We start from the raw sequence: 27,110 nt of genomic DNA, 5'->3' as shown, positions 1-27,110 counted from the left end.
TTACTGTTTAGCAACTTGGACCATCCATTGAACTTCTGCTGTCCTGATAGTAGTGTGTATTCTGAGTGATTAAAAGCCCAAGTCCAGCCAACTGTCCAATCTCTACAATAAGTCAGAAAGTTTCTGTGTGTAGTAAATAGATATGGATTGTGTAAATAGATATGGATTGTGGGTCATCCACATTTGCTCATATAATATATGAACTGTGCCTACGGCTTTTGTGTTATTATGCATCAAAACTGATCAGGCACTGACACATATAAACCTTTAAGCTCAATTCACAAAGCTTTAACACAAGGATAAGTATTTTTATTCCAACGTTGTGGCTGCAATTTTTAACTCTAAATAGGCCTAGCTGAAAAATATTGTCACTTATTTGAAATTGAAAATCCTCACGATGGTGTGTTAGCTTTGTGAATTAGGCTTTATGCATAGCAAACATATATCTAAGCTGCTGTGAGATGCTACCTATGTTGGATATATTAAGAGTCACTAAAAAAGGGGCCTACACATCTTTATAGCTAAACCAATAACTAAAATATAGATTAGCAAACAAGTAAAATAGATCATTTAATCAAATGTGTCTTTGCACAATTGAAAATTGCATTGAAAATACACTGTCGGTTTTCACTAAAAGACAGATTTTTTTATGAACTAAGGCTGGCCATAGACAATTTTTATTTTATTTTTTTTTTAAATCAGGGCTTGGTGCTGTAATGTTTTTATGAAGCTATGTAAAGCACCCTGCGGACCCTTCCCTCTAGTCAGGATCTGCATCCATTGCATAGAGAAGCACAGAAACCCAATGAAGATGTCACAGGGTCTAAAATTGACTGAAAATAGAAAGGTTTTATTTTAAAATACCTTGCTGATAGGGAAGGGGGAGAAAGGAACCAGGGAAGGCAATATATACACAGAATAAACTTCAGGTTTAAATATAATAGGTGGCTTTATTGGACATTAAGAAGGCACAGAGGGGGCAAGGCTACAGAATGATCTTCTATGTTGTGGCTAAAAATTGCATAGAACTGCGCAGACTTTGGTGACCCCCAGGGCATTCTGACAATGAAGATGTGCAGGTCCACAGAGTTGTCCAGTGTAATGTCCAGGCCTCATACTAAATAGATCATATTTGAAGGAGGAACAGGTTTACTTTACGGCCTCATGCACACAGGGCGTTGTTGCAGCTGCTTTTAGGAGCGTCAAACTTTTTTTTTTTTTTGCAGCTTAAAAACGCCCCTCCATGTTATTTTTATGACCTCATGCACACACAGACATTTTGAAGCTGTAAGTAGCATAGGCATTTTCAAGCTGCAAAAAAAAGCCAGGGGCAGTGCGTTCTGAGAAGGGCTGCTAAACGTTGCTTAACATTGCTTATACAGTGTTAAGCCACGTCATACGTTTTTTCTTTTGTTCCGACTTGTGGTGCGACTTACGCTCTGAGGATCTTGAGTGGGAACTCCACGTCAAAATGGAAAAAAAACGGCATGGGGTTCCATACCAGGCCATTTGGGACTGGTATGGATTTTGCGGGGAATCCCATGCAAAATCAATACTAGACCCTTATCCGAGCATGCAGCCCGGCAGGTCAGGAAAGGGGAGGGGATGAGCGAGCTGCCCCACCCCCTTCTGGACCATACCAGGATTAAAGGCCCTCAACATTGGGAGGTGGGTGCTTTGGGGCAGGGGGGCTCCGCACCCCCCCCCCCCACCCCAAAACACCTTGTCCCCATGTTGATGGGGACAAGGGCCTTTTCCTGACAACCCTAAGTGGTGGTTGTGAGGGTCTGTGGGTACGGGATTTACCGTAATCTGGATGCCCCCTGTAACAAGATGGCCCCCAGATTCCGCCCCCCACTATGTGAACGGGTATGGGGTACATTGTACCCCTACCGATTGACCGCAAAAAAAGGCAGTGTAGTGTAAATAATGACAAGACACAGTTTTGAGAAGTCCTTTATTAAAAATTTTCCTCCGATGTTCTCCCTCCGGTTTTCTTTCTCAGATCTTCTCCCCTGCCAACCCGGTCCTCTACCGACGATGTCTTCCGTGATTATGCCGGCTTTGATCTTTGCGGCTTCTTATATAGTCGTGGGGTGTGGCCACCCGGTGACGTTACCTGGAGTCCCCACCTCCTTGTGTCACCATGCATTGCCACACCCCACGGCTATATAAGAAGCCACAAAGAGCGGAGTCAGCATAACCACGGGAGACATCGTCGGTAGAGGACCGGGTTGGCAGCGGAGAAGACAAGAGGGAGAAGATCTGAGGAAGAAGACAGGAGGAAGATTTTTAATAAAGGACTTCTCAAAACCGTTTCTTGTCATTATTTACAATACACTGCCTTTTTTGCAGTCAATGGGTAGGGGTACAATCTACCCCATACCTATTCACATAGTGGGGGGTGAAATCTGGGGGCCCTAGAACATGCATGTAGAAAGTTAAAGTGAATTTCTAGATCTGCAAATTTGTTCTGACTAAGTAACTCACAGAATACAAACCATTTCACTGCCTCTCATTTTGTACATCAGGTGGCTAGCTAGACCATTCTTACTATTTTTCAAATACAAATTACAGGCTTGATCGTTTGTGACCCCAAACAATTTATTTTTTGACAGCACAGGGCCTGTTAAAGAATTAAAAGGTGGCACTCTCCTTCCATAGAATGACAAGAACCAATGCGCTACCAAGAGATAACCTAACCTCAAAGAAACTGGTGAGGTGTAGATGGTGTAAACAATAGATAAAAATGTGCAAATCTTCCATAGTAGTTGCATAGATGTTTATCAAAACTTTATTTTCTCTAATACCATAAACCATTATTGCACACCAATACAACATAGTCTCAAAATGTGCTACTAGTAGTTTTGTATTTTATAACTTTTCTTCCTTTGCATTTTCTAAAGCAGAGGTCAGCAAAAAGAGTCTCTGTGTTCTCTACACAGGTTTCTAGTAAGGTTAGGCCTGCTAAGGAAGAATGCCTTTGTAGAATTAAATGTATGTGCTTTACATTTTTACAGAGACCAAATTAAACTGTGCGCGAACCTACATTTAGTGTCTGGAATGTCTTCCACCAGCAATCGTGGCAAAGAAACGGAAGCCATAAACTGGTACGAGGTTGATGGTACGTGCTTAAATGGTGTATAGAAAATGTGACGTCTGGATATAACGAGTGCATCATTGAAGAGAAAAATACATAGGTCACTGATGTGCTCATAGATCCTGTGGAAACAAAGCAAAGCCATTCTGATATATCCAGACAGTTTAAGCGGACCTTGCATACAAGGCACAACTCTGTTTGAACAAGCTGTGGCAGTGCAGCTATAATGCAGCACAGACATCAGTGAATAATAATTAAATGTCTTTAATGATTTTACAGTACAACATAAAAAAATGTATATTCAGTCATCCTCAATATATTTAAACATATCCTTTATGAAAACCATGACTTCATTCTCTTACAGACCCAGCTTTTGTAATAAATGTTTTTTACACATAGAGTATAGTTTTTGTTTTTTGTTTTGGTATACATTTGTTAAGGCTCCGTTCACATCTAGGCGTTTTGGGGCGTTTTTGGGGAGTTTTTCTGCTCTAGGATCAGCTCTCAAAACGCCCAACAAGACAAATCCTATTCATTTCAATGGCCCCTGTTCACATCTGAGCGTTTTGACGCTGTAAGCAAAACGCCCAACGCTCAAAAAAGTACATGAGCTTCTTTTTGGGCAGATTACAGGCGTTTTCCATTGGTATCTATTCAATCAAAAAACGCCTGCACAAAAAAACGCCTGTAAATCGTGGTAAAAATTGCGGTAAAAATTGCGGTAAAAAACGCGCGAAAACGCTACGCTCAGGTGTGAATGTAGCCTTTAGGCATAGCGTTTTCGCGCGTTTTTACCGCGATTTTTACCGCGATTTACAGACGTTTTTTTTATTGCTCTGTTGCCTACCCCTCTGTTGTTCTGCTTTTGGATGTCCCGGCAGTCTAAGAATTTTAGGAATTCCTGTGTACCTCAATGGATGAGAACATGCCACTCAAGGTTCTCTCTAGTGCTGCTCACGCGATTAAAAGTCTAGGTAGGCAAAATGTAGTCTTGGTTGAAGGGCAGAATCAACCAGTCCAAATTCTGACTCCTTCTTTCAACAGAGATCACATTAAAGCAGAACTGAAGCTCCACTGTAAGAAACAGCAAGCAGGCAGGCTTTTTTTTTTTTGCAGAAGAGACATGCACAATTGCTTCTGCAATAAAATGCCCCTACCTGTCTTCTCTAGCGCTGTAAACGTACACCACCAGGCTGGTCTCCGAGTGCCGACATTACTAGCTCCTGCGCATGTGCATCACTTACCAGCCAATAAAGAGACCTGAAGAGCAGCACTAAAAAGAAGGAGCCAGGGCCGACAAGGGACTAAGGAACAGGTAAGTATTCACCCTTTAGTTTCTCTTTAACAAAATGCCATACCAATTGGTGGCATTTTTACCAGGGAAGTTAAGCATCCCAGTAAGACTATATACATAGCTTTACTTTGGGCATTTGGCAGGGGCCTGTTTTAATAACTGCCGTTGTATTTTGAGGTAAAGTAGGCCAATTAATCTATCTTCTATTAGGCTTCCTTCCCACAGACAGAAGGCAATGGCTTAATTTCACATGATACAGAACAAAGGCTTTGACTTGACCCAATTAGGCATAAAGTATGCCAAACAGAAGGGGGCACAGCTTAAAGTATTACTAAACCCACAACAGTAAAATCTGTCTATAGATGCAGAATAGCATGCTTGTTATACTCACTGTGTAACTTAAGTGGTTAGTTCTCTGCATTGTGTAAAAAGGCTGTGTGATCCTGTATGCACAGATCCTCCCCCCTCCTGCTCATTCACTCTGGGCAAGTTCAGATAAGATACAGTAAGTGTAGTTCAGCTGCACATGCTCAGTTTGGTCTCTGTTGCTGGAAAGAAAGCTTCCTGGTTTGAGCTGAGCTATTCAGGTCATGTGGTATTTACATCACACATTTGGGAGTGTATACAGATCCTAAATGGCAGGCCAGTCCCTCCCCCCTCCTCCATGCTCAGTAACTAAAAAAAAAAAAAGAACACAGTGGGTGGAATGTCACATCTTGATTGATGGATAATCCGCCTGTAAGTGGGGGAATTAACGTGGCTGTATTATAGAGGGAATGAAAGTGTATGGTACTGTAAATGAAGTAACTAATTGCATCCTCCCCTACCGAGGAAGTCAATGCTGTGAGAGCCCTGACGTAACGCGTATAGGGGGCGGAGCCTGCATGCCGATCGTCACATCTCCTCCTGCTTCCTATCTGTACGAGACAGCCTGCTATGCACGCACTGCTGATTGCTATTGAATGGAAGTGCCGCCAGTTACTTAAATAAACTACCTTACCAGTTTATACAGAGAGCACTAGATGTCTTTTTATTTTTCCCTTATGTACTGTTTTACCTGAGACCTGTGAAAGGAACTTTGGATCCCCTTGCCTGTGGAGTATTACTTCCCAACCCCCATAGTGTGGGTGTAATGCTGTTGTAGACCCAGGGTGATTCCTGGGTCTATATATAAGGTGAGAGGCCACGGTTGTTGGTGAAGGGATTTTAAAACGTGCACGTATATTTATCTGGCGCAACACTGTATTTGTTAGATAGTCTATTTTGTTGTGAAGAATGAGCACAATTTTGGTGTGAGCAGCCGGATATCATTGTTTTGCACATATATCTTTGGCACAATTATCTTGATTTTTTTTTGGAAATCACTGAGTCACATTTTTTGCGCTGATAGTTTTTTTCACTTCATATTGGTTACTTGCCATAGGCTGTTGTCCATAAGCAGGTTCAACCAATACAGCAGAGATGATTTACCAGGAAGATACACGGTCTCTTATAATCTTCGATCACAAGCACAACAGCAGTGCTGATAGGCAGGACTGCTGAGGATCCCTGTTCTGTCCCTGCAGGCTGAAACACTCTCCCTGAGTAAAGCCTAATTTTCCCTCACAAGCAGGGTATTTGTCCCTCACTAATTCCACACGTCTCCTCAAATGGTGGCTGGGCTCTGTCTTTTATATCAGAGCTAACAGAAAATGGTGGACAAAATCTCGAGAAAACTTGTTCCCAATCAGAACATGATTCCCAAAGATGGCTGCTGGAGACAAGTTCAGAGAACAGCAACGGCCTCAACAGGATTTCACAACAAAGCAGGAAAACACAAACATTGAAAATCTGCATATAATATGACATTTCTGCTTGAGAAAGTGAGTATGATACAATTGTAGTCCCACTTCTCTCAGCCAGAAAGACTGCCCTGTCACAGTTAACTGTATGTGAGGAGGCTACCTACACGCCTCCCATAAAAGCATGAGGACACAGGCTATAGTGGATTTCACGAGGCAATGAAATCTCCTACATAAACACTCTGGACTCGGGAGGACCCTGCAGAGTATCACGTGACCGCAGTATACAGATCAGCTAACAAGGTATATAGCTGCAGTATTTTAATGTAAAAAGATTATTTATAAGCTGTTGGCAGTGTGGGGGGCTAATAAACATTTTTTAAATTACTGGGTTTAGTAACACTTTAAGCCCTGTAAAAAAAAAGGTCAATGTTATTTCATTGTTCAGAACATATCGGTGTGCCACCCTAGAGCTGCAATGGCTTCTGTTAAAAATTAAACTAATGATGAACGATCCTCTTTTATATCCATAAATATGTGTTAAATGTTTGCCAAATTACATTAACCTAGCAAGACAAAAGGGGATGTTTGTCATATTGAATAACTTCCAACAGAAACTTACTTTTTTTTTTTTCATCAGCAGAAAACTGATGCTTTCTGCTGAATTCTCCAGCACAACTGGATATTGTATACAAAGATAAGAAAAATAATTTCATCTGTGTAAGAAAGGTAATGTACAGACACTCCTTGTTTAACGACTTACCTGTTTAACAACCGCTCAGACTTACAACCAGCTTTTTGGGCACTGTACCTCATTGTATTGTACAGTACAGGATTTTTGTTGTTTATATTTTTGTTTTCTGTACTTATCCAAATTTAAACAATGGTATTGAGTTGGAGTTTTGTGTTTAGACCTTTTTTTTCAGAATACAGTACAGTACAGTAGTTAGCAATGCTTAAAATATTGATTGCTTGTGGCTCCTCATTTAACAACCAATGGTCGCTGGAACAGAACCTGGTCGTTAAGTTAGGAGAGCCTGTATCAAAATAATGTACATTTGGAATGCAGGACCTCATGGGTTACCTGGGCGCTATGAGATAGGAAAAAAAAAATGGAACATTTACCCACAATAACCATTAAAACAGAGTATGGTTGTGTCATACCTGCAGTTCTGAGAAAAAAATTGGGGTAGCAGTAGGGTCGTATGTGCATAGAGAGGGTATATACAGTATATAGATCATGCATATATTATTACCTCAAGGATGCACTTATCTCCTCATTGGCACATTTGAGCAGGTCCACATCTTGTTTGTAAATAAGATGTCTATTAGCCTCTATTAGATTCTGAAAGAAAGCAGCAGCATTTTATTCATTTTCAGAAAATCAATGTACTCTGGAAAAAGACAAAAGTATTTTTTTCTAAAGAGGTGCAGAAAGTTTGGAGTTTAATTGATACCCTTTATTGGCTAACTTAAATAATTAAAGATGCATACTTTCAGGATAAATTTCAAGACCATTTTTCAGGCTTTATACATTTACACATTGAAATATATTAAGCCAGAAGAAGGCATCTAAGTCATCTTGAAAGCTTGCATCTTTAACTAGTTGTCGCCCGCCCACCGTCAAATGACGGCGGAGCGGTGCAGCTCTCGTTCTGGTACGCCGTCATATGACAGCACACCAGAACAGCCTCTCAGGGGCGCACAGTGCGGTGATCATGACCACGCCGTGTTGCTAGGACACAGGGCCATCGCGATCTTGGTAAAGAGCCAATGACATGGCCCTTTACCCATGTGATCGGCTGTGTCCAATCACAGCCGGTCACATGTAAATGAGGAAGAGTGTGCGGCGAGGAGAGCCGATCAGTGGCTCCTCCTCAAAGGGAAGCCCAGGAAAGGTAAAGTAAAAAACAGTGCCCATAAGTCCCCCCAAGCAATGCCCATCAGTGCCCATAGTGTTGCCAATCAGTGCCTGCTCATCTGTGCTGCCCATCAATGTCCATCAGCGCCACCCGTCAGTGCTCTTCAGTGCCCATCAGTGCCGCCCGCCAGTGCCTAGCAGTGCCGCCCGCCAGTGCCCAGCAGTGCTGCCTTTCAGTGCCCATCAGTGCCGCCTATCAGTGCCCATCAGTGCTGCCTATCAGTGCGACATATTAGTACCTCCTCATCAGTGCAGCCTATCAGTGCCGCCTCATCAGCGCACATCAGTGAAGGAGAAAAATTACTTATTTTCAAAATTTACTCAGAAAATAAGAAAACATTTTTTTTTTCAAAATTTTCTGAATTGTTTCTTTTTTTTTGTAAGAAATAAAAAATCCAGTGGTGCTTAAATACCACCAAAAGAAAGCTCTATTTGTGTGAAATAAATGATAACAATTTCATATGGGTACAGTGTAGCATGACCGCGCAATTGTCATTCAAAGTGTGACAGCGCTGAAAGCTGAAAATTGGCCTGGGCAGGAACGGGTGAAAGTGCACTGTATTGAAGTGGTTAATAATGAAAATGTAAATTTGTAATAAATCCAAAAACAATGTAATATATTGTAGCCTACAAATGCATACATGTTATGGCTGCAATAGCTTTATTTTTTAGGCTTTTTTTCCTTTACTTTATTCTGGTTATCTTGACAGTAAGTCTGTTAATTTTCAACTTCTTGTTAACCACATAATGCATATATGCAGGGTCAAAAAAAGTGGGTTTCTAATACCTAGCATGACGACTGCCATGGTGGCCTGAGGTTGTGTGCTGAGAGAGCGCTCTCTGCACACTAACCAAGCGGTCATCAACAGCTCTCAATCACAGCTCCCAGTCATCTGACTGCTGTCGGAAGCCAATCACAGCGATCACATGATAAAGAAACTGCGCCACCTCCTGGGCATTAAAACCCACATAAAGGACCACCAGAAGGCAGTGTTAACGGGATGACAGACCAAGCTGTGCAGTAAAATTGTCACCTACACTCAATCCCTCTTGCATTAGTCAATAGCTAACATGGTAAAATACTCCACTACTGCTTTTAAAAAGGTGGTAATGGCTTGTTAATTTTTACTATATACTCTTAGATCAAGACTTCAATACACACCACAGAGTAATTGATGTAAGATACTGTAAAGAGCTGTGATAGTGCATAATGTTCAGTAACCCATCAAATGTCACCTTTTATCAGTATAGAGTTGTAAAAACAATAAAAGATGACCGTGGCTTGGCTACTGTACTGTATTTTACACTTTACTCATTGCTTTTCTGAAAAAACAGAAAGGTGCCAGAAGAGTTTTTTCGAGAAGCAGAGAAATAGAAGTAGTTTCACTGTCCTCTCCATCATAAACCATCAAATAAAACTAAAATGTAAGTCATGGGACAATGGGGGCAATTCAGTAAAGCATTTTTTACACTTTTCTGGTGCTTTGGTCCTGTACCTATATTATGAAAGCCTTGCGACACACATTCATATCGTTCTTATTTTCACCACTTTCACATTGTGTTGCTATGACTGTGAAAAATTCAAAAAGAGTTACCGCCAGTTTGTAGAGAATGAAACTGAAGGTAATTAAAACTAACACTAAGCTGGTGTTTGTGTGGTACCTTTCCCGGTTCACACTACCGCGACTTGTCAGGCGACTTGTCAGCCTGACATGTCGCGGTCCATTCTGTGCTACGGGAACCGTTCTAATAGAAGCGACTCCAGTCGCTCCGACTTAGAAAATAGTTCCTGTACTATTTCGGGGCGACATCGGGGCGACTTTCATTGACTTCAATTATGTGAAGTCCTTGCAAGTCGCGGTGCACGCAACGTCACAGGTTGCCCCCGAAGTCGTGCCGCGGTAGTGTGAACGGACACTAATTATGGTGTTTTGTATTTGTATCATTAATTGTTAGGACTCAGATCACAAGTGTCCAAGCACCCAACGACATGTGGCTGAACATGGACAGTGGGTGGAGCCTGAGCAAGTGAGGTTTCAGGTGAGTATAAGGAGGCTGAGGGGGCATGGATGTTACCTAAACATTTTTTACTTTTGCAAGAGATGCATTAAAGTGATAATGGTTTATGCTTTAGCACCACTATAATGTCAGTGCTGACCGCCTTCTACACTAAATTAATGTACTCAATGTAGGTCTGCTAAAGTCTACATAAAACTTAAAGAAACCCGGTCACCATCTTTACAAAACTGCAGCATTTTTTCCTTTACAACAAATTATATTTTTATTCACTTGCAATGTGCCTTTGATCTTGCTAGACAAGATGACTACTCCAGGAAAAGTAAATTTCTTAGCATAACCCCCCAACCCCTTGAACGTCATTAATCCTCTTCCTTTCTGGGAGCCCCGAACTAGTGTCTGTGTGGCCCAGCTCATCTGCCCCTCCCTACATAAACTTTTATGTAGCTGCCAGGGAAAGGGTAAATGGGAATACTAAAAAGTAGGAGTCTCCAAACTTTCTAAACAAAGGGCCAGTTTACTGTCCTTCAGACATTAGAGGGGCCGCACTATGGCCAGTTGGTGTAGAAAATGCCCCAGCTTCATTGGAAGCAAACAATGTCTCGGGCTTGGTGGTCAGTAGGATTAAAAAAATTGGATAACACCTGTGATTGGTAGGAGAAATAGTGCTCTATCGTTGTATTTCGTTGAAGGAGTAGGGCCCCTGGTTGCTATCAGTTGAGGAATAGTGCCCCATTATTGGTGGCAGTGAGAGGTATGGTGCCCTATCACTGGTGTTAGTGGGAGGAATAGTGCCCCATCATTGGGGTCAATGGGGGGAATGATGCCCCACTGTTGCTTTAAGCAAAAGGAATTGTTAGTGTCAGTGGGAGGAATAGTACCTCAGGGGCCAGATAAAAGTTGGCAAAGGGCCACAGTTTGAAGACCACTACTATAAGGTATCACTTGATTGACACCTGTGAGACTACTTGGAATTGCCAAGATCACATCCAAGATGCTTGTGCACTTTAAACTTCACTTTAAGTAACTAATCAGCCTGCTGATGTTTCTTCATTGCTTGCCCTAGCCCTCTCTTCCCCTGGGTGTGTTTAATTATTCTCTGTGCTGGCCCAGCTCTCTCCCCTCTCCCCTGTCAAGGGTGGAGCAAAGGGAAATACTATAAAGTGTAATTTGAGTGATAGCTCTAAATGTTGCTGAGGCTGCTGACAAAACTTCCATCCTAGCAGCAGTCAGGAGACTTTTTCATGTAAAAACATACATAAAATGCAGTAAATGCACATATCATACTATGGAAAGATTTTTTTGTTAAAACAATTGCTTCTAGCAACAGGGTCTCTTCAACCAAGTGGCTATGCATGGTTACAGCATGACTGAGAGGGCAGCAATCAAAAGAAGTTAAACTCTTAACTGAAATCTGAGGCAAGATCTTAACCTCACTTCACAGAAGAGACTATCTTGAATGTAAAGTCACAAAAGGTCTGGAATAATTTATACCTATGCAGTGACAACTTACAGGACAGCCTTGGATTGTCTTCTGAAGATGTGTCAGCTCGGTGTCCTTTTCTAAGGTAGCTTTCACCTGTTAAAATGTCATTTTCATGTTAATAAAATATGTTCTTAAGGCAAAACTTGATTCCTGTTTTTTAATAGAATGAGGAAGACCAGAAAAACCTGTGGTTGATACTGCTGTCTATTGAACTGTCTAATCTGCTGTCCTGGTGATACCACCATTGCCTCCAGGCCAGGAAGGGAGGGAGAATCTCAACAGAGATTCTTTATCTATCTACATATACACTCATGAATAATGAATGCCATGTTGTTGAGAGGATTTTTTTATCATGATTCTAGCAACAAAAATATGTATCAGGAGTCAGACCAAAGCTGGCTATACTATTAGATTTTCAAATGAACGTTCATACAAACATTCTCAGTACATTCGATGACTTGACAAATGTTATTCTAGAGCAGGAGTAGGGAACCTATGGCTCGCGAGCCAGACGTGGCTCTTTTGATGGCTGCATCTGGCTCGCAGACAAATATTTAATAAAGGAAGGTGTGTCCGGACGTGAGCCACGCTGGACGTGTAGTCCCAGAGCTCCGCCGCGTCTACCACTCAATCCAGCGCCATCCGCATAGCTGTGCCCGGTGCCAAGGAGATTTCTGCACCCATCGACGGTGGGCTACCACCGCTACCCTCAGTTTGTCTGTGGCTAACCGGATTGCTGCGCTACGGACCCCGCGGCCTACTCGCGGTACCGCCGCTGGCTCGTGTGCTGTGCATCTGAGGGCCTTGGCAATCACCACCCGGTAAGAAGACCTTCCCCTCTGACACCCGGGGACCCGTGGGAGCTGCCTCTCACATCCACTTCTGAGGCCTTCAGCAGCCGGCCACCATTTTCTCAGGGCCTATACTCACCTCCATCACTCGCAGGCCTGTAGTCGCTTCACCACTCCAGCCTCATTGCATACCTGCCTGCTCTGCTCTCTTCCTGACCGGACTCCAGGCACTTTCACATGGCTCCATCTACTCACTGTATAGCTGCGGCCCATGAATATGAATATTACATAAAGGTTCTCGACCCTGAAATATAGTATATGGCTCTAACGGAATTACATTTGAAAATATGTGGTGTACATGGCTCTCTCAGCCAAAAAGGTTCCCGACCCCTGTTCTAGAGTATTTTGATTTTTTTTGCTGTTAATATTCAATTCTGTAGTGAATGGACTAAACAAAAACAAAATACACTGTTGGCATATTGTTTGTTTAAGCCATCCTGATCATTTGAATTTTCTCATCTGCCCATTAACAATTAGAAAATTGAATGAACATTAATATTAAAAAAAATTGGAACTAAACTCTACTAGTGAATGGCCAGCTTTAGGGTGGCACTTATTCTTTTTAAATTGTTCTACGGTGTTTAACGAACCAGCAACAAAATGATCTAAGGGAACTTCAAAAATCATCTACAGATTTGCTTTATGAACACTGTTTCCTAATAAAGTGTAAGCAATGCAGTTTTGGTATCTTATAAACTTAGCAACTAAGTACAAAAAAGGTGTATGTCAGAGCAAAAAAAAAAAAACATGCAGTACATCTCGGCAATACATGCACATTTCTCACGTTTAGATTTTTTTTTGTTTTTGTTTTTTTGTTATTTTTTTAGTGTCGCAAGTACAGAAATGTACCTGTTGATCTGCCAAAAATCCAGTGAGTGCCAAACATCCTGGCCTAGCTAGGAATGCCCACTCCTCTGCCTGCCACACTGAAATGTCAAACAATGTTACCAGCCCGCCCTGCTCAGTTCACCTGTGTGAACTACAAAACATCCCTATTGTTATGGAGATAAGAGGGAGATGTTCTGCTGTCCAAATTAGAAGCAGCTTAGGATGACAGCGCTGCTCCCCCATAAATACAGTCCAGTAAGTGAGCGTTGTCATCCTACAACCGGAAGTATGTCATTGGCAGGATTACCAGGTGAAATACATGAAAGAAAACAATTATAACTGTTTATATAATACTATATTTTTGTTCTTGAGTTTATATATGCTTTAATTCCATCCTTTTTTACAGGCATATTTGTAAAAAATATTAACTATTTTCTTGTACTGATGCATCATAAATTACCAACCCGTGAAATAAAATCCTTGTACTGCTTCATCTCTGTAATAGCAGTGTTTAAGTCATTGCGATCTTGATGCTCTGGAGGAGTATGAAGGCGAAGAGCATACAAAAGATTTACATACTCTTCAAATCGAACAGACGGGAATAATAGCAATTCCTGTAAACTAAGAGAAAAAGACACATCAGCATGTTTTAATCAGACTTTAGTTATTTTTTTAATTTTACATTCATTATTGCATATATGGGTGCTACCTAGGGTGGTCTGCATGCAAATGCAGTCTGCATAGGAAAGTCTACTCCTCCAGACTGACATCTGTGAACTTTAAGTTAACGTTAAATAGTTTCTTTGAACCAAGCTGGTTCAAGCCAAATATTTCCTTCACTAACACATGCACCTCCTGTCACCATTGTATAAGGTTCACACATGTCAGGCTGCTTTTTGCAGTCCGGAGTCTGGTGCATTTCTGTTCACCCATTCAGGTGCAAATTTTTGCCTGAATTTGCACCTGAACCGGACCCAAAAATGCATAGGACCCTTTTCAAAACCCCACCACGGCTGCCCCGGACATGTGTCAACTGGCTCCATTAAGTCCATTAACGGCATCCAAGTCACATATATGTGAACCCAGCCTAGAGCATCAGCTACATCCAGTATACACCACTGTGTTCCAGCAGCAGGATGGCAACCTCCTATCCCATCCACAGAAAAAAATCAAGTTGAGCTGAATGCTGTTCAGTCATTTGCAGGAAGCCTGGTATTTTTATGAATGAATACAAGGCTTTCTCTGATTGGCTGAGGTGGATGAAATCAAGATCTCCACCTCAGCCAATCAGAGGAAGCCCTGGATTCATTCAAAAAATGTAAAGCCTCCTGTCAAAGGCAAACAGGGCTGGTGCAAGGATTTTTGACATTCTGGGCAAAATCTCATTTTGCCGTCCCCCCTTGGCTCCGCTCCTCACTCCCCCACCGTTTGCCCTGCCCATGTATACGGTGGCGGTGGTGGATATTTTTGCTGCGCCTCTTCACCTATTTCTTCAGCCGTGGTCCTCAGGCCTGCACCTGTGCCTCTGGACCTGGCCTGAAGAGAAATAGTGACAACACCAGCCCGCTTCCTCACGCCAGCCGTGTTCCACAGGCAACAGGGTGCAATGCAAGCAGAGGCTTACTACCCACGTGCATCAGTCATGGGGCAGTGAGGAGTGCTGGCCCCTATTGGGGGGGTGTCTCATGCAGACACTCCCAGCTGTCCCCCTGCAGCCGGTGCAGGGTTGGATCTCTGAGGTTTGTGTGGGGGGAGAACATTAATAACCCCCAACACAGGTATCAGTGGACGCTATAATAACAACCCAGCACAGGTATCAGTGGACGCAATGAAAAAACCCCAAGACAGGTATCAGTGGATGCAATAATAACCCCCAACACAGGTATCAGTGGACGCAATAATAACCCCCAACACAGGTATCAGTGGACGCAATAAAAAAACCCCAACACAGGTATCAGTGGACGCAATAATAACCCCCAACACAGGTATCAGTGGACACATTAAAAACCCTAACACAGGTATCAGAGCGCACATTAATAACCACCAACATTGATGCCAGTGGACGCAATAATAACCCCCAGCACAGGTGTCAGTATTATTAATCCCCTCCCCCACATTAGTGATCAGCGGCATTCAAATTTAACCCCTCCTATGACCCTTAATGTGGGGGGTGGGGGTAATAATACTGACATTACCATGCATAAGGGGGGAAGGGGAGTTAAAATGTCAATGCCATGAGGACAATGCAAGGTGGGGGATGGGGGTGGATTAACTTTCACTGCCACTGACTCCCCCCCATTCCCCCACCTGCATCAGTGGATACGACCATGTTAACCCCTCTCTCACTTCCAGCCTGCTCTCCAGTCCAGTCCCATTCCCCTGGTGCTCTGGCAATTAGGTACAGTCAGTCAGCCGAGCTTAAAATAACATGCAGCGCTTTTGATATTAAAATCCAAAGAAAATCAATTGGGGAGTAAAAGTTCATAAGAAGTCCACACACATATGAATTAATGGGGAATCCCAGGAACAGACAGAGTAAAAGTTGTAATTTGTGAATCCAGAAGCCACCACCAGCAAACACCAGGTGTCAAAGCCTCTTACCGGATCTGACAGACCCCTGATGACGTTTGTGTAAAACGAAACATGTAGGCGGAGCTTGGCTGGCGTGGTGCTTGTTGCTGAGGAGGATCCGGTGGCCATCTTTTTGGAGTCCAGAGCTACTGATCTGCATACATATCGTTCCATGCTGTGTTTTACTGGATATTGTGTAAGTGGCCAATTGTACTTTCAATAAAACCTTAGTCTGATGTACTATACCATGAGGAGTCTCCCTTTTATATCTCTGATCTGAGGTCTGTCATTCACTGAGACTGGGCTGCCTGATTTGCAAGATGTTTGGATCTGGGATCGGCTCCACATGAGTGATTGTATATTGGGCACGCTTGACTGATCTCTGTAATGGGGGTCTGTCAGATCCAGTAAGAGGCTTGGACACCTGGTGTTTGCTGGTGGTGGCTTCTGGATTCACAAATTACAACTTTTACTCTGTCTGTTCCTGGGATTCCCTATTCATTCATATGTGTGTGGACTTCTTATGAACTTTTACTTCCTAATTGATTTTCTGTGGATTTTATTATCAAAAGCGCTGCATGTTATTTTAAGCTTATTTATATCCACATTTCAGGATTTTTGCAAGCTGCTTTTTTTCTGTTGATATAGGGTTTGTTTATTTAGCGCAGTATTATATCTTTATTACAGTCAGCCGAGCTTACCTCAGCACACACTTGCTCTTAGTCGGATAATATCTCCCTCTGAGTGTCGGCAGGCAGGCGGACAGTTCAGACATGCAGGTGGGTGGCAGGTGGTTCAGGCAGCCATTTTAGACATGTGGGCCAGTGAGCAGGCAGTTCAGGTAGACAAAATCTCCAAAGCTGGCGGCATCCCCATTCTGCCCACACAACAAGAGCCTGGCTGGCAGCATGAGGAGATCCAGCCTCGCAGATTGAGAAAGGGGGGGGGGGGGCAAATTCTCCCCCCAGCAGCCATTTCAGCCTGCACTGTGCGGTGTTCAGAATGACAGGAGTGACTGCAGCGTCACTCCTGTCATGTAGGTAGCTGGAGAGCGGAGCGCTCATCTTCTCTCAGTGCCTGCTCTCCACATAGTGCCCCCTACTGATGTGCACTCTAGGCTGGTGTCTACCTTGCCTATAGGTAGCACCGTTCCTGTTGGCAGAGCAGCACTCAGCCCGATTTTGACTTTTTGCAGCAGCAGACGGGAAGCTCTCATCCTGCTGCCAGAACACAGCGATGTATACTGTATGTAGCTGATACTTTATACAGCAGTGACAGGGGATGCATGTGTTAGTCAAACAAATAGTTGGTTTGGATTAGTTTGATTTAAAAAAAAATTAACTGAAAGCTGGATTTAGGCTTTAAAATGTTTTGAGTCACCAACCTAGAACAATTTTGAGGATTAGGAGTTCTGACTGCATTCCAGCATCCCATGCTGCATATTTGTTACAAGTCAGAGAGGCAAAGTATTGGTGCCAGGCAACAAGAATTTTCAGAAAGACATTAGCAAAAAATGCAGCCCATATATTTCTCTCAGAACAGGTTTCCCCTAAATGGAACACTTCCAAAATGCACACTTAAATCTTCCTTACTAGGTGAAAAGAGTAGAATGATTACCCACTGCCCTGCCCTCATACATCAAAACATTAAGCTTACCAGTAAAAAATGTTTACTCCTGCTGCTGTCAGTCAAATCCTGTGATGGCGTAGCAGGGGTGGAGCTGAGCTGAACTGAACTGTCTGTGTTAATGGACACAGGCAGCATGGCTCAGGATCGAGCCCACAGATTCCTATGGTGGCACACTGAGAAGAAAAGGTGCCAGGAGCATCAGAGGGGAACCCGAGAAAAGGAGGTCCTGGGCTGCTTTGTGTAATGGAATTACAATTCCATTACACAAAAAAGAAATTTTTTTAACCGCTTCGGCTTATTTTTAATGAGAACATTTGCCTAGCTTCACTTACTTTAAAACGTTATGCATCACCAACCCAGAACAAGTTTGAGGATCAGGAGTTCTGACTGCTTTCCAGCCTCCCATGCTGCATATTGGTTTCAGTTTAGGTCTGCCTAATTTCAAACAAGATTCACTGAGTCCTTGGCGTCTCAAACCTGAGCATATTCCCCCACCACTATTTATAATATATACAATGACATTAAAAGTACGTCTCTTACCTGACAACTGCTGGCGTTGCCATGCTTCTGAGGGAACTGTGACACATATCTGGTGGCATTGCCCCTCCACCTGGAAATTCTGTCAACTTATTTTCCAGTTGTGGCAACTAATGGAAACTTCAATTTAACCCTCTCCTGAAGTGGCTTTGTTGTCCATGATACCTGGACCCTTCAGATCCATCAAAAACAATATTCTGCAGCATTTCCTGACCATTGCCAGGACTGCGATTCCTCGTCACTGGGAGACAACCCCTGTACCTTCCTTGGAGGAATGGGCCATTGAACTGGACTCCATCACAGACCTTGAAACGCTGCTGGAGCAGGAGGCGGGTAAGGAAGACAAGTTCTCTCTTACCTAGACCACATGGTCCATGTTTCGCTACTCCTCAGATTTCCGAACGTGGGCCGAAAGCGACATTGAATCTAGTCCAGTGCACCCACTACAGAGTGCATCCTTACCTGGATCTTGTTTTTACCTTACTTTCTATTCCTTACCCTGCCCTAATCCTTTCTTCCTTGAGCCACTAAGTGACCTTATTCCATCCACCTACTGAAGCATCATTGCTGTCAATAAAACATGTGATCCTCACAACATATAATCCTTTTTATTGCTTTGAGATTATTCTAACCCATGAATCTTTAAATAAATACAAACCAGCACTTGATGTCTTAGACACTGTGAAGCACTCATTCTTAGTCTGGTTAACCCCTACCGTATAAGGTAATACCAATGTTGCACCATAAACATCTCTCTTGCAATATTTGTATGGAATATTTTCCCCCTTCATGTTTTCAGAATTGTATGTATGTCTGTAAAGGTTGCTTATCTATTCTAATGAAAACAGATTTAACAAAAGCACATCTCTTTAAAAGCAATCTTACCGCATCATTTTAGTTACGACAGTTTGATCATGTCTCTTCAAGAAAGCTCGGAAAGTTGGCATAGTTTCCCTGCACTACAAATACAAAAATAATTATTTTGGTGACTTAACTATACTTCCTGTCTCTACACAGCTTTACCAGTACATTTATAAATTTACATTCAATGTGGTTAGATCTCTGGGAAAAACTTTCTGTTCAGGCTGAACACAGTCTGGTCACTATCTATAGGTTTTCTGGGTATTTATTATGTAATGATGTGGAGGAAAGAATACTTCATCACAGGATATACAGTTGAAAACCTAATAACTAAATGTCTATTTATTATGCAAGTTCCTTTTTATTGCAGCTATTGTTCTACAAGGATATGAATATACTGCAGAAAGCCTGTATGGGGAGAAACTAAAATTCTCTATATAAAATAGTATGAACATATACAGTACGACGATGCTAGCAAGCAAAAAAAAAAAATTAAACGCATACATTTTGCAAAACAGAAAAGAAAAACCTGCGTTGCTTAGCTGTATACATTTTCATACCAGTAATACCCGTGTAAATTATTACAAACGACCTCACCTCACATTTTGTAACTGTGCATGTCAAGGTATTGGCAGGGACAACTGACAAGCAAACCATAATTTCAAGAGTTGCGATCTAATACTACATGTACACCTTACTAGGACAATTACCAGCAAATACTACTATAAGCGGTAGTAGGTAGTGGTAATATAGCTGCACTACAAAATAATTTTGCAGAATCTTGTTGAAATAACCTTATAACTTATGGCACCACAATACCTCCCTATGATGGTTGAAGAGGTACTTTCCAATGTAGTCACATATACAGGTAGGAAAATATGTTGTAACTATGTACATGTCCAAAGAGGTGTGATCTAGCTATTCACAACATGCTGACATGTATTATAAGTATTTGTAGGAGGTTGATGGTACCTTGTCAATTGTTTTTAGAATCACAGTGTAGTTGTTGAAAAAATTGGTGTAGATCTTCACCTTTGATCCAAATTTCATAAACACATCTCCTAAACACTGTGCAGGTCCCCATTCTTCAAGTCTTTCAATCAACTCAGTTAAGAGCTGCCTAAATCCAAGGAAAACATGTTTTTATACTATCAATTTGCTATTTTCTTTTACAAAGGTGTTTATTAAGGTTTTCCAACAATTTTAAATAGCACAGGACAGCAGTGCGAAAGATTCCAAATACAAATGAAAGAGCATAAATGGGCCGTACAAGTAGGCTACAAAAATATCAAGAACAAATCGAAATCGAAATGGCATTGCCATAATGGCAGCAAATAAAATAGATATCAGCGGATTGTGGGGATGTACACAACTAGGTAACAGCCCTACAGTGCGGGACCTGCTCCACCTATTGGACAAATACAATCCACAACCTAGGGGCGGAGATGGCCCCAGCACTACATGGTAGAACAGCAAAAAAAAAAAAATAGTAATAGGAGGAACAAAGCAGGAAAGGAAAAAAGGATAGACTAGAGTCAGGGGCTGCGTAAAGGTCATCAAGTCGAAAACAGGGATCGGCCCTAAATTGGTATTTTCAACTGCCACTTTATCAAATACCAAGGTATAAACAATGCCTGTCTGATTGCCTTAAAGCAACTTGTCATGAAAGAATCAAGAAGGCTGCTATCGCTGACCATTTCTACTGCAAATGCCAATTGCCTGGCTATCATACTGATTTATTGGCTTCAATGCTGCATGCGTTATGATCTAAAACCAGTAGAGAAATAAGGCATTATAACACTTTTTTTGTTTTTAATTGGACCAGTGTTTGCTTTTAAAAAAAGTAATTTTACTGTAAATAACAGTACAGTAAAACCTTGGATTGCGAGCATAATTTGTTCCGGAAACATGCTTATAATCCAAAGCACCCTTATAGCAAAGCGAATTTCCCCATAAGAAATAATGGAAACTCCGATGATTCATTCCACAACCACTTATTCATAAATCCTTCAGTTTATAGTCCATTTAAAAAGATTATAGCAATGTGAGGTAACCAAAGGTTGTGTTACTATAAAATGTCCATCCACAAATGGCGCCTCCACAAGGGAATTAGAAGCAAATCCAGCAAGAGCTGCAGAGCATAAAAGATAAGAAAGGCGCCTCTAAGTGTAGCAATATGGTTACATTTAACGAAGGTTCAACATTTAGCAACTCACATGGTATATGATTAAAAGAGGCACATCTAAGTATGCAGGCATCCGGGGTAAAGCTGTCCACATATTTAGATGTGCCTGTTTTAATCATCAACCATGTGAGTTGCTAAATGTTGTACCTTCATTAAATGTAACCATATTGCTACACTTAGAGGCGCCTCTCTTCTCTTTTATACTCAGTTGTGACATTACGCTACTTGTATCGCTTGTTTATCAAGTCAAAATTTATAAAAAAAATTTTGCTTGTCTTGCAAAACGCTCTCAAACTAAGTTACTCTCAATCCAAGGTTTTACTGTATTCATTTTATTCTGTAATTTATCCTGTTTAAATTGACACTAAAATGATGTGTCTTGTGCAAAGCATGGCAGTTATTTGCAAATGAGAAATAGGCACACTTTTTTTTTTTTTTTTTCTTTTAAATCTTACACAATTTTATATGCAGCAATGAAAAAAAATAACAACAAATAAATGAAAACAAACGTAGATATTAATAGTAAAACAAAAAATGGGCAGAAATAGAATACTAAAAAGAAAACTAAAAATAATAAGGGAAGAAGCGGAGTAAGGAGGTAATTTGAGTGGATTAGGGTTAACAGGATAACTACTAAATGTCATTTTTGTGCAATCTTTTGCCAAAAAAGGAAGCTAACAGAAAAATGGCTGTTACAGGAGTGACAAATCTTGCTATTTATGGGATATAAATATTAATAATCCAGAGCCAAAAATATTTGGACTGTCGCTCATATAATTTAAAGCTGCTCTTCAGTAAGCTGTTTTGATTAACTTCAGTGATCATCTCTGCTCAAAAATCAGCATCATATTGTTTTAGCAACTTCCACCAGAACTGAGCAGGGAGACTCCATCTGCACACCTGCTAGCATAAATGTAAGAGATCATGTGTCCACAGGTGACCTTTAGAAAACTGTGGGGAAAAAGTATGGATGGCATGTATCTGTACAATTGTTAATTAGCGATGATCTCACTGAGGGGGGGCACCACAGGATTAGCTCACACAGGGCGCCTGAACACCTAAGGCCGGCCCTGGATCTCAGGCTTGTTCAGATCATAATCTGAGCCCACCTGAGCTATCCTGCCTGCAAGCTGTCACTGCACACTGCCAATCATAAGTGACCGAGGCATTGCCCACCCTGCAGCCACACGTATATACGGCCCTTGTATATGCACGGCTTCTGGGCAGGGGATGCCTCAGCCTCCTATGATTGGCAGTGTGCAGTGACAGCTTCTGGGCAGGATAGCTCAGGTGGGTTTGGACTAGGATCTGAACAAGCCTGAAATCATCCCTGTTATTAATGAGGGTAAATTAGTGAGGGAGATGCATAATGGCCACTACTGTGTGCCAGGAAGTTATGCTGCACACTTGCCCATGACAAAACAAATAAAATTAGTAAATAAATTGAGCAGCAACTAAGGCCCTTGGCTATTCCCAAATATATGAAAGCTTTTTCTCTCTAGGTCCTCCAGAACATAGTATGTTCTGCTATACCATAAGGCCCTATAGACACCATATAAATCTATAGATTAATATAAATCCTGTCTCCCCCCCCCCCCCCCTGGGCAGTTTTCTTATATATGTATACGTATATGGCTCTTATGGAAGTTACCCTATTTCTGAATTATTGTTTGGATTTGCAATTTGCCATGCCAGGTTACTGTCTATAGGGGATGACTTCCCATGTTCACCCTGTTACCTCCGGTTTATGATCTGGATGATACTTGTTATGTCCCCTTGCAACTTGCTGGCCAACATTGCCCCTCTTTTTGACTTTCCTTTGGATGTATTTGTACTTCACTGCTACTGGAGCCTTTGTATATTTCCTTTTTTATATATTTTGAAGCTGCCCTTCATAAATACTATTCCTGCCTCCACACTGCCAAGCAGACCTATTTTATCACTTATTACCACCTTCTCATCCAGTCCCCGTCAACCCTTCTCCACCTTTACCTCTCTACTTTGTCCTTCACTTCCTCCACCCACTAAATCACTCACTGCCCAGGAGATCGCCAATCACTTCAAAAATAAGATTGATTCAATTTGTGATGAAACCACTCCCATTAGACTCACTTTTCCACATGGATACAGACAAACACACAGGGATTTCTTCAGAATAAGAAAAGGTAGGAATCTGCAACAAAGTATGTTAAAATCCCTGCAATGTACATAGATCACCCAGAGGGGAATGTTTTTTTTCTCAACAAAAGTGGAGTTTTGCTTTAACAACACACGCCCCATCTCCTTGCTCCCCTTTTCCTCCAAACTCCTTGAACGCCTGGTCTAAAAGCAACTGAGTGACCACCTCATTAAGAATAACCTTCTTGATCCTCTTCAGTTTGGATTTCGCCCTTAACTCTCCACAGAAACTGCTCTCCTAAAACTCATTACAACTTATAACAGCAAAAACTAATGGACATTATTCTATATGCCTACTCCTGGACCTCTTTGCTGCCTTTGACAATGTTGACCACCCGTTACTGTGCTCTTCACTGGCTCTTGGACCTCTCCTGTTCTCAATCTACACCTCTTCCCTAGGTCAGCTGATAGCCTCCAATGGCTTTCAACATCCTTTGTACGCTGACAACACCCAAATCTGTCATTCCACCCCTCAGCTCACTCCATCAGGCTACTCATGTCACACCGATACCTCAAACTCGACTTGTCCAAAACTGAGCTCATAATATTTACCCCCCCCCCCTTACCCTGACTTCTCTGTCAAGAGCAATGGCACAACTATCAACCCATCCCCACATGCCAGGGTGCTAGGTGTTATCCTGGACTCTGAACTCTCCTTTTGGCCCCACATCCAATCACTTTCCAAAGCTTGCCGCCTCAACCTCCGCAACATCTCCAAAATACACCCTTTCCTAACCAATGAAGCCACAAAGCTCCTAATTCACTCCTTGGTCATCTCTCTCCTTGACTAATGCAACTCCATCCTCATTGGCTTACCTTTAAACAGGCTATTTACCCTTCAGTCCATCATAGATGCTGCTGCCATCCCCTTCACTTTACAAACCCCTCAGCGTCTGCTACCCCTCTCTGCCAATCCCTCCATTGGCTGCCACTCCCCCAACAAATTCAATTCAAAATACTAACAATAACTTACAAAGCCATCCACAACTCGCCCCCCCCCCCCCCCACTACATCACTAACCTAGTCTCAAAAAACAAAACCAAATCATTCTCTTCATTCCTCCCAAAACCTCCTGCTCTCTAGCTCCCTTGTCCCCTCCTCCCATGTTTGCCTCCAGGACGTCTCCCAAGCCTCTCCCATCCTTTGCAACTCCCTTAAAACTTTTTACTTCAGAGAAGCCTATCCTGCCCCCACCTAACAACTGTACTTTCATTTTCCTCATCAGCTCCTCCCCCACAGTTATTACCTTTGTATCACTTGACCGCCCCTTTTAGATTGTAGGCTCTAACGAGCAGGGCTTTCGGATTCCTCCTGTATTAACTTACATTGTAACTGTACTGTTTGCCCTAACGTTGTAAAGCACTGAGCAAACTGTTTGCGCTATATAAATCCTGTATAATAATAATAGACACATTCATTTAACTCAGTTAAGCTCTATTCTCACAGTAAATGCACTCTGTGGTGTGCTGTCATCATTCATTCTGATGCAAATATATGGTATAAAACTACACACCTGTCCTTCAGTGCGCAAAAGACAAAGTAAATCTCTTGTGCGTTATTATGGTGCACTGTGTTAGCCAAAAGTAGAACAGGTTTTATTTTTGTGCACTGAGGCTCCTTAAGGGTCCATTTAAAGTTCTCACTGCAGCCATGCATATAAAACCGTCTTTGGTTGCAAATCCTCAGGCTGCACACATGAAGGATAAGTACTCTGTATTTACATTTTAAGGTTTGTGACCACAATGGTGGCCACACGCTTTGATATACAATTAATTTATATTCTGATTTATTTCTCCTGATATGATAGTTGATCTATAGTCGTCAACCTATTCGACTGATATGATACAGGCGGGGAAGAGGATTTTGACCGATAGTTGGAAGATATAAATTTTTGATAGAATTTTATTTCACCATGGAATCTTATGAATTCATGAACAAAGCATCACATTGCTGCCAACCAATGTAACACAATCAAAAATGTTCTGCCCCAGCTGATTGACTCCGACTCTGATTAAATCCGATCTAAATTAAGTCTACAACGATCGGAGAGTAAGTTAGGCCCCTTCAATTGTTTGCACATCATTTGGATAACAACATCAAAGCTTGTACAGCCACCATCAGACTGTTATAATCTTTGGTAGGCCAAGGCCAGAGCTGGGTGCAACATCATTAGTTAAAATATATCTACTGTATACCTACTGGAACGTATATAGAGCAGAAAAGCTATAATTTGAGCTGATGTGCTCACTGTTTGATTACCTTGGACCTCATTTCTGGAGGATAAAAATAATGATTTAATTCAATCAGCAGTTAATGGCACACAATCTAGGCTACTATGACGCATAGGCCCTTAGTCAATAAGTGAAGATAATTTTCAGTTATTCCTACCAAGTACTAACTAAGTAACATTTGACTTTCATCATTCTAATCATACTTTGCAGGAATCTCATGAAAAGATAACATACAGTAAGAACATGCACATACTTGTTGATTTGTAGGATACTGAGAATATCAGAGAAGATAATTTGCACATTAGAAATGCTTAGGATTGCACGATTTGATGCCAGTGCCGACTTCAGTGGGACAGCATAGACATCTCTGATGATCTCCAGAACTTGTACATATTGTCTCTCACTCTTCAGGAGTTCTTGAGCAAACCTTGAACGTTTATCTCCTACATCCGCTAGAAGTTTACTATCCTGTGTTGAAACACATCAAAACATTTCAGAAAGGGGTAGCACAATTTTGGCTTTGAGGTTAGAAGGACAAGCACACCAAGTGATCTTACACGCTAGATTGTATGGTTTTAGCTATGCACATATTACTGGCATGACTTGTTTAAAACAAAACAAACAGCTAAAAGAGGCAAAGTTGTTATACAAATATGTGAACACTTCTACCTGCCAAATTATTTCTTATTCTTTGCAGCCATTTTAAGTAGCGCATGCTTATTTTTTGTTGCCTATTGGGCTAATATAGCGGTGATGTGTTTTAGCATAGTTGTTACTTTGACCAGGGAACAAATATCTTCCCTTGCACTATCCCTCACTCCTGTAACAAAGTGGCCATCCTGGCACAAGAATACCACCATGGGGGAAGCTACACACTCCAGTGCTGTGAGAGAGCAAGCTTAGATCATATCTGTTCTTCCAGTTTGTAAGGCTTTGATTACAGGCTAGAAGATGCATACATAATAAAAAAGAAAAAATATATATAAAGAGAAACATCTGATATCCTTACCAAAGACATACATTATTTTATGAAGAACATGCAAATCTCTGCAAAGCCAGGCATCAAGCTGTTACAATTATTTTAAACGCACATATCTAGAGACAGTAATTCTTAAATAGTAGTAAACTTCACATTTTGATTTTTTCAAAGTTTACTACCGATAAATAATTCTGCCTGCTAATGAAGTACAACAAATTGATATCACTCAAATGTTCAGCACCAGTAAGTATGCTATAGATATTTTATTATGTTTTTATAAATAGTTTTTTTTGTTCAGTCTAATCTGTTTGATTCGGTTTATTAAAATCAAAGCATGGGTATCCAAGATGGCGACCGAAGCAGAGGCATAGTGATAGAGCTCAGCTGTTCTGTCTGATATGTATCCTGTTTCCCTGCAGCCCTGATACCTTTTGACTCCATCGCTGTACTCCTGACAGTTTTCCACCCTGCTAAGACCAGAGGGTGCCCATCATCAGTGCCTTGGAAAGCCTCTGCATTGCCTGCAACACCTACTGGTGCGAAAGCTGGGCCTCGTGTGCTTTCCAACATGGTGACAGACAGAGGATGCAGACCCGGTGCTCCAGGAAAAATACAACTTTGCTGCCCTGATGCAGGCTATCACTACATGTCAGACTACCCGA

At 41.7% G+C, this 27,110-nt stretch overlaps 1 protein-coding gene across 1 annotated transcript in view; it reads right to left on the bottom strand.

Moving 5' to 3' along the window:
• The window catches only part of ECT2L (epithelial cell transforming 2 like), a gene marked incomplete at both ends in the record, with an annotated part of 92,632 nt that overhangs the window by 348 nt on the left and 65,174 nt on the right, over window positions 1-27,110 (bottom strand). Inside the window, 7 exons of the mRNA XM_082252405.1 lie at window positions 3,050-3,222; window positions 7,432-7,520; window positions 11,626-11,691; window positions 13,742-13,898; window positions 18,900-18,973; window positions 19,848-19,995; window positions 25,723-25,937. Of these exons, the coding sequence (XP_082108531.1) occupies window positions 3,050-3,222; window positions 7,432-7,520; window positions 11,626-11,691; window positions 13,742-13,898; window positions 18,900-18,973; window positions 19,848-19,995; window positions 25,723-25,937 (922 nt within the window). The remainder of the gene's footprint in view (window positions 1-3,049; window positions 3,223-7,431; window positions 7,521-11,625; window positions 11,692-13,741; window positions 13,899-18,899; window positions 18,974-19,847; window positions 19,996-25,722; window positions 25,938-27,110) is intronic.

Source organism: Pelophylax lessonae, assembly GCF_965119305.1.
Source record: "Pelophylax lessonae genome assembly, chromosome: 3".
NCBI classification, from domain to species: Eukaryota; Metazoa; Chordata; class Amphibia; order Anura; family Ranidae; genus Pelophylax; species Pelophylax lessonae.
This window is presented reverse-complemented; position numbering and strand designations above follow the sequence as displayed.